Consider the following 12109-nt stretch of genomic DNA (forward strand, 5'->3'; position numbering starts at 1 on the left):
ATTGATGTGTATGTTGAACTCAATAATTAGCAAATAATTAGAAATTGTACACTGTTCCTTACACACACACACACACACACACACACAAACACACACACACACACACACACACACATATATATATATATATATATATATATATATATGAAAAGATGTTTTTTGTGACATCACAAAAACATTTTTTTTTGTGGCTTAGTGTCCATACATGGACTGTATGGAATGGGGAGTCAGCTATACTTTTTCAAACATTTAACAGTAATTGTATACTACATCAAATACTTTTACTTCAATAAAGCTAAGATAAGGGCCCTTTAATACCTTGTCTTTGGGAGGAAAGATCAACTAAAAGTCTGATAAGATATGCTTAATGCAATTACCACTTTTAAAGTAGGGGATTTTTGTTTTTTGTTTTGTTTTTGTACTCAGCTTTGCAAATGTAATCAAGCATTGAGTGGATAATGCTGATAAGGCATGCAGGAGAGAGAAAGAGAGACAGACTGAGAGTGTCCTCCCTCATGAGCACACGCTCCACTAGAGTCTTGTTTGCAGGAGATCATTAGTAGCAACAGTCTGGAACAGTCCTGCACTAACCAGAGCAGCCAGAAGGAAAAGCTCTGTGTCTGTATGCAATGGAAACCCAATGGATCACCATATTCTTCACTTTATATGGAGGCTTTTATCATGGAGTTCTCTCAGAGCCAGGTAAGAGTCAACTTACAGCTACCTCTATACATCCATAAACCTAATACCAGTAAACATTTTACAGTTATTTGTGTTTGTTTAAGCACAGTAACGTTCTATTTAATTAATCCTGCTTAAACCATTTTTCATTAGGTTGACATCTGTAGTTGTATGCAAAAGTCTGAACCCCCTCCCCCAGTGAAATGACACTTTTTGTTGGTTTGTGAAATTCTTTGCAGGGAACCAACTTCAAACATAACTATGGCATTTTCTGCAAATTTTAGCACAGCTTTTAGTCCATTTGGTTAGTTTAACATATTGGGAAAAATATATACAGATGTGTGTCCTCTGTAGGGGATCTTAACCTAATTTCACTTGGAAAAACAACAAAACATTTCACTAGGGCTGCTCAAACTTTTGTATACAACTGTATATAGCATCATGTATATGTGAGCTTCACAGCTTAACAGATATAGTAATAAATTCATAGTTTCTTGTGTTTACAAAATGCGGTTTTCTGTAAATCGTTTAATTTTTAAAAGAAATTTTAAATGTGTTTTTTGGTAATTTGTTTATCTATCAATTTATTTATTTGAGATTTGTAATGTTTGCCAATGACAAGTCGACTGTAAAACTGGGCTTCTGTCATTTTATGTATAAGACAGCTTCACATTCACACTAGCATTCAAAGGTTTGGAATCAATATTTTCAGTGATATAAAACCAGGGTGCTTTCTATGTGGAGTTTGCATGCTCTCCTCATGTCCGCGCGGGTTTCCTCCGGGTGTTCTGGTTTCCTCCCACAGTCCAAAGACTTGGTGGTAGACCTGCAGGAGCAAGATTGGGCACCCCTGAGCTGACCTATCGGAATGGAACTATGAATAACTGTGTTTTTTTGTGTGATTAATATCTTCAGGGTTTGTCAGTGGACAGATGCCTCTGGAGGCCTGCTGTAGGAATGGAAGAGCCTTTGGTCTGAGCAATCAACACTGTGCCTCCCTCCCACATATACCCCAGTCCTTCCCCTGCAGGTAAGCAACACCTGGTTTTTACCTCTATTACAGCTGTCAAAACCGCACAGTCTGTGTTAAAACTGTTCCGGAGCTTTTCATCAGCTTGTATTTTAAACAGCTGGACTAATTACACTGTGAGAACCTAATGAGGCTCCAGTCTGCAATATTACAAAATTTTAAGTGTCAAATGCGATTGTGGACTTGACACTATCTCAGGCCCAATCTGTAATCACAGCATCTAAAAGACTGAAGTCAAATGAGTGTAGTCTAATGCAAAAGTTTGGGTGCCCTGGTCAAATTCCACGTTTTGTGTATTTTCTACGTAAAAATAAGTTAACACATCTGCTACAGAAAACAGACCTCTGCACATTTTAACACATAATAACTGTTTATTTGCAAAAGTTTTTTTATGTTTATTTTTTTTCCCATGTGATGTTAAGTTCAGCAAGTAAATCTTCTTTCTTGTAAGTCGCTCTGGATAAAAGCGTCTGCTAAATGCTGTAAATGTAAATGTAAAGTAAATATTAGCAAAAAGGTCAAGAGGATAAGTTTACTTATTTTCACTTAGAAAATCACCAAAACACTATTTACACTGGAAGTGCTCAAATCTTTGCATACAACTGTACATCTATGAATGTAAAATGTACAGCTGTGCTAATGGACAGTGCTGTGGGCCTTGAGAAGATGGTTCTAGTACTTTGACCTCAGTCGTTGGTATTTGTGGTTTGAATTGAATTTGTTGGGTGAAGCTCATCTACACATTAACAAATACTCATATTTTTTTTTTAAGTTTTGCATAATTTATTTTGTTGAGTAAACAAAGTCGTTCAGAGTGTTATAATGTGAAACGGTTCATTGTAGAGAAACTTGTTGGGGATAGGAACAAGATACATTTTACAATCATTCTATCGTATTTTTTCAGCAACTATTGATCTGGTTTTATGTTATTCTAAACTTTTAAACTGTATACTGAAGATGTGAATGTGTTTACTCTTCTGTTCTGTGTCAGTGTGGTTCAGAAGCAATGTTGTGACACTGCAGTAAAAGATAGACTCTGTGCAAAGGGAATGGACAGCGCCAAGAAACAAGGAGTGTGTGAGCTCTCATCCTTCCATGAAGATGCCTGTGAAGCCAAGACATCCCAGGTGTGTGTTTATTAATGACAAAAGGTGTGTACCGCATGCTGTTAACTTTTAAAGCATGCCATGAATCTGACATGAACTTCCAAGTTTTACTTGTCACTGATAATATTCAGTTTATTCAATAAAACATATACTGTATAGATTGAAATGTTATAACCTGCAATAGATATTTTTATTCAAATTTTATTATTATGGAACATGTGTTATTACTGAAACATGTAAAATGTCTTAATTTGTTACGGCAACCAGGTAGCTACGTTTTTATTGCTCACTATTTGAAACATGTAGCATACAGCTACCATAATAATAGAATAATTTCATACATTTGCAGTCATCTGTTCAAAAGTTTGAACACCCCTGCACATGTTTTATTGCTTAACAAGGAACAAACATAAGTATGACCTTTTTCTTCAAATTTTAGTACACAATTTCTATTTATTTGAACTTTTGCACAGGCCATGTTTTAAGTTTTTTCCCCAATATCTTAAATTCAGTAAATAAGCCATAACTGTGCATTAGAATGTACATAAGTGTGTCTTAATAGAGGATGTGTAAACCTTTTTTCATAACAAAAATCAACAGGTAATTTGACCAGGGGTGCTCAGACTTTTGCATACAATTTTATTTGCAACAAAACAGGTTTGATTTTATTGAAAACAGTGATGACTTTTGGACAGCAGAGTATGTTTACATATCATTGTTGTCAGAACAGAACCTTGTGTGATAGAGTGGTTCTTCGCATCATGAAAGTGTTCTTCAGATTGATGGAGAATTTTTGAAAAGGGTATATATATATATATATATATATATACTGCACATGTTTTTATTTATTTCTTCTCCTTCTGTCCTGATGTGCCATCTTATCCAGATGTGCTGTGAATGTTGTGTGCTCGGCTTGCTGGCTCAGAAGGAATCCCATGAGTGTGCACTGCGGATATCTGTCAGTGTATCCTGCCAGAGCATTGCCCAGGCCTGTTGCGAGGGCAGACGGTACAGTCTGCTCACCCTGGGGATACAAGGTAGGAGCGTAATTAATAAATTCAAACATTTTCTCACTCATGCAGAGGAAATGAAGAAAGAAGAATGCAAGAAATCAAACAACAACCAATTACAGTTAGTTCAGTGTCAGTTTTGAAGTGTTAGTATTGATTACAATTATAGTAATATGCATCAAAGTAAGCCCTCATTTTCGGCCAAAGTGTTTGAGCTATAAATCAAAGGTAAAACTCCAAAAATAAGCCTGCTAAATTGGTTTTATGGTGTATGAATAGAACCGTGACTATTAGAGCTAGGCCTTTGGTTTGGGCCATAAACGTCAAAACTCTGTCAAAAGATGAGGTCTCAGCTTTCAGAGAAGGCCCTGAGGGATCCCCTCTGATAGACAGTTAGCAACCAGCAACCAGAAAGTAATTGCTTCACTGTTTAAGATGGGGTGAAAAATGAAAAAAGACAGTAAAGGGAGATTAAATACAGACATTTGAAGCTCTTAAGAGATATTCCATGTTTTACTTTGAGCTGCCATTGCTGTTGTCCATTTCTAACAACCCACTGGTTAAATTGTCACTCGTTTTCAGTCAGTTACATATCTAGGACTTTGAGAAAGCCTAGAGGAGTTATCTTCAACCCTGGCTCTTGAGAGCTACCTTGTTGCAGATCCTAGTTCCAACCACAATTTGGAACCAGCTAATACATCTGTTCTAGATAATCAACTGCTTGCCAAGTCCCTCATTGGCTGGATCAGATATATTACAGTTAAGCAGGCAGCTTATTGGATGCAGGTCCTCTAAAGCAAGGCATCTCTCTAGGACCAGGGTTGGAGACCACTGGCCTAGAGTGATGTTTTTTCCTCACGAAATCAGTCCTGCCTAATGGAAATCAAAATGTGATTGGTTGATTCCTTTGTCACTTTGTTATTATGCTGATAGTTAATATAACTCATTAGGGCTTATCTTTAGCTCTTGAATTCCTAACCAATAGGAGAGCTCTCTTAGCTATGTCTACCTGGATACCAAGGACAAAAACTATTTCTGATTGGCCAATTTTCTGCTGGTGTTTGAAAAATGTAACCCTTTTGTTTCCATCTTATACTTATCCATGAAACAAGAGTTGTACTGTAATACAGAATGTAAATATACATGATTCACTTGAATAAAAATGAATGAAAAATGACATTCATGCATTTTAGTTTCAAGAAATCATTAAACATTTGTGTACTTGTTATATTTTAAAACATACTTCTTGCACAAAAATAATAATCCAATCAAACTGTGGTGAAATTTGAGATTTCATGATGCACTGAATTGTATCCGAAGGAATTGTAATTGAGTTGAATTGTGAGATTTACAGCACTTGGTGAACCTTATAGGAGCCCTACTACTGAGATAAATGCTTGTTCTCATAGCTTTGATAGCCAGCTTTAAAAAATCTCTACGTCCTAGAAGATCAGTACACTCAGATAACATCATGGTTATACCTTATTAAACCCTACTAGTGTTAAGCCTGCTGTGAATAAACAGGACAAAACTGTTTTTGTTTTGTGCAGTGTCACCTCACCTGAATAACACCGCTGCTGCCAACAGAGGGCATACAGGGAGCACTGACTTATGTGCTGGTAAGAATTTAAGTCCATTATAAGCATGCATTTATTTCATTATTGGACAATAAAGTGTTTCACATGATACTCTGACTGATTATCTGACTGATTGTCCTGTATTTGACATTAGAAGGGGTTACGAGATGCTCTCAGCTGTGTGTTGGAAATGGCTCCTGTGTGTGTCTGAAGGGCTACCGCCTTAAATTTGATGGCTACAGCTGTGAAGGTAAGTTGAATACATCACCTTTCACATGTATCACCACATCTTAACCCTTTCAACTAATGATCTTCACTACATGATTTACAGATTCGTTTCATAGTCATTGCTGAGCAACTCACAGCATTTTTTCTGCATAGTTACTGAGTAATAGGTTGTAAGATTAAAGATGCATTCTGATCTAAAACCAGAGGTTAGTGTGTAATTTGTTGGGTTTGTTTATTGTGTTGTGTTATTTATTGTAATGTTAGCTCTTTGCCTACCTTCTGCATTCACCAGCTAAGATAAAACCCCACTTTTCTACAAAATTTAAAAAACCTTCAAGATACATCATCAGAAAAAAATGTCCTTTTCCTTAAACTGGAGAGTCTTGCTTTGGCGTCTTCTGCGGCACTTCTCTACACACCAGAGATGGTTCTTCAATGGTTCTCTAGTAAAGAAAATGTTCCTTTGTAGACCCCTGTGCAGGAAGGTGTATATAGCACAAAAAGTGTTACATAAAACCATTTTCAAACAGATTCTAAATAGAGCCATATAAAACACATTTTCCATCAACCCGAAGAACCTTTAACAATGCAAAGAGCCATTTAATCATGTGAAGGATTTTTTGAGTGTGTAGAGTGACAATAGACATGTTCACAACAGATACAGCGAGGGGTAAATCTTTCATTTTGGCCAGACTGTCCCTTTAATGAGAAAAAGTTCAAGGGGGTAAATCTCAAATAAAATAACATTCTTGGGCTATTTTATTAAATGTATTACATTTTGTCATGAATGTTTAATAAAACCAAGGACTTGCACTTGCAGCCTACCTCTTCATCTCCCTCAACATTACAGTGATCAAATTCAGTCAAGATGAGAGATTTACCCTTAATCTTAAATCAATAAGATTCTAATCTTTCTTCTTACTTTTCTGTTTTCAGATTACAACGAGTGTCTGGCAGGTGTTCATAGCTGCAGGCCGGGGGAGAGGTGCATTAACACTCAGGGCTCGTACCGCTGCCAGAGAGAGACCAGCTGTGGCACAGGCTACGAGCTGACTGACAGCAACACCTGCAATGGTTAACATCTGGCCTATTTTAAACCACTTTAGCCCTTATGCTGATACTAAATGGTAAAAATGAGACAGTGTGTCCTTCCTAACTTATCCATTTGAACATTTCTTTTAGATATTGACGAGTGTGTGGAAGGGACACATAACTGTGGCCCCGAGTTCACGTGTCAGAACACTCCCGGCTCATTCCGCTGCCATCCACGACAGCAGTGCAGTGTCGGCTTCATCCAGGACGCTGCTGGAAGCTGCATTGGTTAGAGTGTGCATGTGAAACATTATGCAACTTACTATTAAACAACATTTTGTGATTAAAATAGCATCACATGGTATTAATATTATCAAAATTGAACCCACTTAAAGCCTAAATGTATGTGGGCCTACATTTCCATTTCTAACTGTTGACACTTTCATGACAAACCTCATATTTCTGAAGCGATAACTTTACAGGAAAGTACTTTATGTTAAAATAAAAGCTGCATTTAATTTCATATATTAGTCTATGTTCACACAATTTACTTTGTGGTATAAATGATCTAAAAAATATAAGATTTTTAAAAGTTATACAGTTTTGACATGACATTGACATTATCTTAAATATTCACTTTAACAATGGCACATAACATTAACATAACCATGCAATAAACATCTGACATTTCTTGTATACAGTCCTGAATCAAATTAAAAAAGTCAGTATAGTACTGGGTTAAACCAATAACCAATTTTTTTATTAAAAATGTGTATTATGTGTATTTGGAGATACAGGGAAAATATTTTATCCTTAGATTTTGAATTAAAATAATTTTCTTTAGCTGTGATTCTTGTTTTAAAGATGCAGCAACCTGAGCAGCCTTTTATATTCCATTTATCTTTTATTTAAATAAGTATTGAAGATAATAACCTCCAGTGTTCAGTTTTGTCACTTTCAAACAGCTCTTGGTGGTCAGCGGTAGGGGGGTAGGTGGTTGTCTTTTTGTTTTAACATGAGGATGGCATCTCATAGCATCACTCATCAAATCGAGCCCTGGTTAATTATTGAACAAAATCTGTTACAACAACTCATGACGACTGTCGTGACATGTTTATGGCATGTGTTATGTCAGTGTTATGTAGCGGAGTTCAAGTATTGCCATTAATTTAATACCCAGTCAATTCATAACAGTTGCTGAATAATTTGTAATAATTCCTGAATATTCCTCTTTAGATGAGTGATTGAGTAATAAACTAAGGGTCCAAGGGGTTCATTTAATACCTCAAATTCAGTATGATGTCATTGTTCTTTGAGAGCAGAGATTAGCAGAAATCCGGAACTTGAATTTAGTTTCCACTCCTGTTTGTAATCACTGGTGTGGTGCTTGGTGGCCAAGTGCAGTCAACTATCAGTGATGACAAAATCCAGGACTGGAATCACTTCAGGACCAGATTCAAGGTCAAGACCTCTGTTTTAGACTAATTGTCTGAAAGGTTGTGATAATAATTAAACTGTAACTTTGCACTTTCTCAGACATTAATGAGTGTGTAAATGAGAACAGTCCATGCCAGCCCGGTCAGACGTGTTTAAACACAGTGGGTTCTTACATCTGCCAGAAGTTTCCGGTGATCTGTGGACGTGGATATCACCTGAACAGAGAGGGCACACACTGCTTAGGTAAGGAGGTTTGTGCTATGTGTGAAAAATTCCTAGATGCTTTTCAAGAAGAGAAGCATACAAATGATATTGTACACAAATTAGGTCACTTTCTTTGCTCAGAATTGAAGGGATTTCCACTACTGTAAAAAAAACTGTAAAAAAATTCTACATATTGAAATGTAAACATGGTCTTTTAGAGGGGTTTGGTGTGAAATACTCTGTTCTAGAGACTTACTGTGCCAGAATTGTTCACAGTGGTGGTGATAGGAACCAGGTCATCAGCATTACAAATAAAGACTCAAAAGACACCTGTATTTTTTGTGACTTCTGCATAGTTAATAAAGTGGGATTTTGCATTTCTGTAGCCACTGGATCCTTTCACCACAACTTTAAAGAAATCTGACTCAGTAATTTTCTTTACAATTTCAAATCAAACCAATTTGAATGACATTGAATTTTGGAGAAATTTTGAAAAATCTGTGACCTTCCCTTTTGACAGTATAGTCTACAGGGATTTTGTAGGAATGCATCTCTTGAATTTCTTTCTCTAGTACACAACAGAAAACGCAACAGAGCACCTCGCTCTCCTCTCTCTTCTTCTAGATGTGGATGAGTGCAGTGGTCAGCATGGGCCCTGCCAGGGCCACGACTGTGTGAACCTTCTGGGCACCTTTCGCTGTGAGTGTCGTTCTGGCTTCACTTTCAACACCATCAGCAGGAGGTGTGAGGGTAAGAGTGGATTTCCTTTCTGTCTATCTGCCATGGACATAAACTACTGCCTTGTAAGTCCACTCACTGGTCACTTCATGAGGTCCACTTACCTTACCTTAAGAAACATGCTAAAGTTACAAGATGCTGAGCAATTAGTTCATAATTTCATAATGCAGGAAGTACTGCTGCCATGTGTTACTGAATAGTTGGCCTGTTGTCTGTATGAGAATATCATTCCTTATTCAGTTTATACTGGACTGCTGTTAAATTTTCCGTTGACTACAATGTCTTTTGCTTGTGGGTTTTTCCTCTTAATGGCTTTAGGCATAACGCACAGGTCTGTTGAAGCGTTATAGCCCATCCAGACCACTTTGCTCAGCTGAGGCAGACTTACTGCAAACCCCTAGGATCCATTACAGCTCAGTTGGTGGAAAATCATATTCTATTATAGCTCCTAATCTCTGGAGTAGCATTCCAGAGAGTATCAGGAACGCAAGCTTGATATGTGTTTTCATTTTTTTTTCTATTCCTGTTTAAAGCACTAAAAAATAGTACTATATGAATAAAGATGTATTACATTTATTGTATATTCACTGTACAGCAAATCTGATTTCTAGTTTTGCATGTTTATCACAATCAGTTGTTGCAGATTTAGGCTTTAGGCTAAAAAAAGACAAACTGAATATACACAAAACACAGCTGCTTTGTGGAAAGACGTTAACCAACATCAGCTGACCCAGTGTGAAAAAGTAATGACCTCCTTAACTGCTCATTCAACCAGTTAACCCAATTTAGTTGATTACTGGCATCAATTAAACTAGACAGACCTAGGGTATTATAAGCTAACACAGCGTTTCAGATACTTCAACTTGAAGATACAAGAGTTCATCCAGCTCAAACTTTTTAAGTTTAGTCAAAAGTTCTCTCAACCCCCTGTCCATCACCCAGTCCCATCAGACATTTTGACTTATGGGGGAATGCTTTGCTGCTTCAGGGTCTGCATGACAGAACCATGAATTCTGCTGCCTGCCAAAAAATCCTGCAGGAGAATGTCTGGTGATCTGAAGCTCAAGCACAATTGGGTTATGCAGCCAGACAGTGATCTAAGGCACAAGAGCAAGTCCACCTTTGAGTTGCTCAAAAATAACAAAATTAAGGCTTTGGACTAGACAAGCAAAAGTCCTGACTTGAATCCCATTGAGATGCTGTGTCAGGACCTTGAAGGAGCAGTTCAAGCTTTAGGGGAGCAGTTACTTTTTCACATGGGTGATAGATGTGTTGCAAGTGTTTTTCCTTCAATAAATGAAATGATCATATGAAACTTGTGTTTTGCATTTCCTTATGTTCTTGTCTTACAACACTTTTTTATGTGGATCTGAAAGCATATGGTGGGGACCAACAGAGGACATCGGGGGTGGGGTGCAAATAGTTTTTCACAGCATTGTATAGTTGTACAAGCACACAGGACTACAGAGTCCTGCTGGTGACATCTTGTATAAATAAAAATAATGCTTATCCATGCCATATTAACGCGTGGGAATGAGATCCTTATGCATGGCCATGACTTACTATGGCATGGAAAAAGATCATGCCTTACTAAACTGTGGTCAAGACTTTTGGTCAATTCCATACCTTACTAAGTCACGGCCATGCGTTACGATCTTGTCAACATGGCTTATTAAGTTGTGGGCATGACTTAATTATTTCGTTCCCACATCTTAGTTGGGGCCATGCGTTATTTCAATTTATACAGGCTGTCACCAGCAAGGCTCTTGTACAGGACCTCTGTTGACCACATATTATTTGGGTAGTAGACCATTTCCAGCACAGTAGTGACAGTGATAAAGTAGTGTATTAAGCACTGGTATGAGTGTATCAGGCTGCTGGGGCTACAGTGTCTGAATGTACACCAGCAAGATGGAGCTACAAGCGAAGAGTCTCTGATAAAGTGGCCAGTGAGTATGCAGTAGATACAGTAGATGTCTATATAGACAGACTAAGACATTCATATCTCTTCCTGTAGATATTGATGAATGCAGAAAACACCTTGGACGCCTGTGTGCACATAATTGTGAGAACACTCCTGGATCTTACCGCTGCAGCTGCAACACTGGATTCAGGCTAGCCAACGATCGCAGGAATTGTGAAGGTCAGTGCTTAGTGTGTAGTTATACAGTGTTAGTGGCTGTGTTTCAGGTTCAGAGTGTTGGCGCATACTCTGCTCTAAATCTTTTCTGTAGATGTGAATGAATGTGAGAGCAGCCCATGTAGCCAAGAGTGTGCCAATGTCTACGGGTCCTACCAGTGTTACTGTCGCCGTGGATACCAGCTCAGCAGTATGGATAGGGTCACATGTGAAGGTAAAAAACCTGAAGTATTTCAGGAGAAGGAAAATATCCAAAAATTGTCACAAAATATAACAGCATCTTTTCTATGAAGAGGAGAAAAAAAACATCCAATAGCCATAATTTGTAAGGTTTAGTTTAATATTTAAATACTTTTGCAAGTGTGTAGCACTGTGCAAAAAACAGACCACATCCAATTTATTTAATTTTCAGGCATAATGGCTATTAATTGCTATTAAATTCAAGTTATTCATTTTTCAGTACCAATAAAAGAAGCAGAATGCATGTATTTAACACAAAGGCTTCTTTTAGAAAAACAACACAATATAATATCAACATTTTGAGTATTAAGTTCATCCACCTTTATTACAGCTTACATTCTTTTTAAAAGTCTTGCTGTCGTTTTCTCTGAGAAAACTGCTGGGATATTTTTCCACACCTTGAAATTTCTGTGTTAGAAGTTGGTTGCATTTTCTGCTTCTCACAATCCATGTAATCTCAAACACATTCACTGAAGCTGAAGTCTGGACTCTGCGGTGGACAGTCCGTTGTTCTAAGAAGAACAACAACTTCTTTGTTTCATTAGCAAATTTTTATTCTTGTTTTTGTTTCCTTTAACAAGCTTTTTGGCAGCTACACATCCTTTCAGAGAGATTTTATGGTCTGCTAGGTCTTGCATGGTTGTTTGGAGTCCCACTTTCTCTCTCTCTCTCTCTCTCTCTCTCTC

At 37.5% G+C, this 12109-nt stretch overlaps 1 protein-coding gene across 1 annotated transcript in view; it reads left to right on the forward strand.

Moving 5' to 3' along the window:
• The first annotated feature begins 584 nt into the window (after positions 1–584).
• The window catches only part of LOC108425316 (fibulin-1), a 16158-nt gene continuing 4633 nt past the window's right edge, over positions 585–12109 (forward strand). Inside the window, exons 1-12 of the mRNA XM_017693885.2 lie at positions 585–702; positions 1597–1711; positions 2703–2838; positions 3704–3854; positions 5378–5446; positions 5559–5654; positions 6569–6706; positions 6815–6952; positions 8201–8344; positions 8930–9055; positions 11061–11186; positions 11278–11397. Of these exons, the coding sequence (XP_017549374.1) occupies positions 630–702; positions 1597–1711; positions 2703–2838; positions 3704–3854; positions 5378–5446; positions 5559–5654; positions 6569–6706; positions 6815–6952; positions 8201–8344; positions 8930–9055; positions 11061–11186; positions 11278–11397 (1432 nt within the window). The 5' untranslated portion in view covers positions 585–629. The remainder of the gene's footprint in view (positions 703–1596; positions 1712–2702; positions 2839–3703; positions 3855–5377; positions 5447–5558; positions 5655–6568; positions 6707–6814; positions 6953–8200; positions 8345–8929; positions 9056–11060; positions 11187–11277; positions 11398–12109) is intronic.

This window comes from Pygocentrus nattereri, chromosome 1 (genome assembly GCF_015220715.1).
Source record: "Pygocentrus nattereri isolate fPygNat1 chromosome 1, fPygNat1.pri, whole genome shotgun sequence".
Classification (NCBI taxonomy): domain Eukaryota; kingdom Metazoa; phylum Chordata; class Actinopteri; order Characiformes; family Serrasalmidae; genus Pygocentrus; species Pygocentrus nattereri.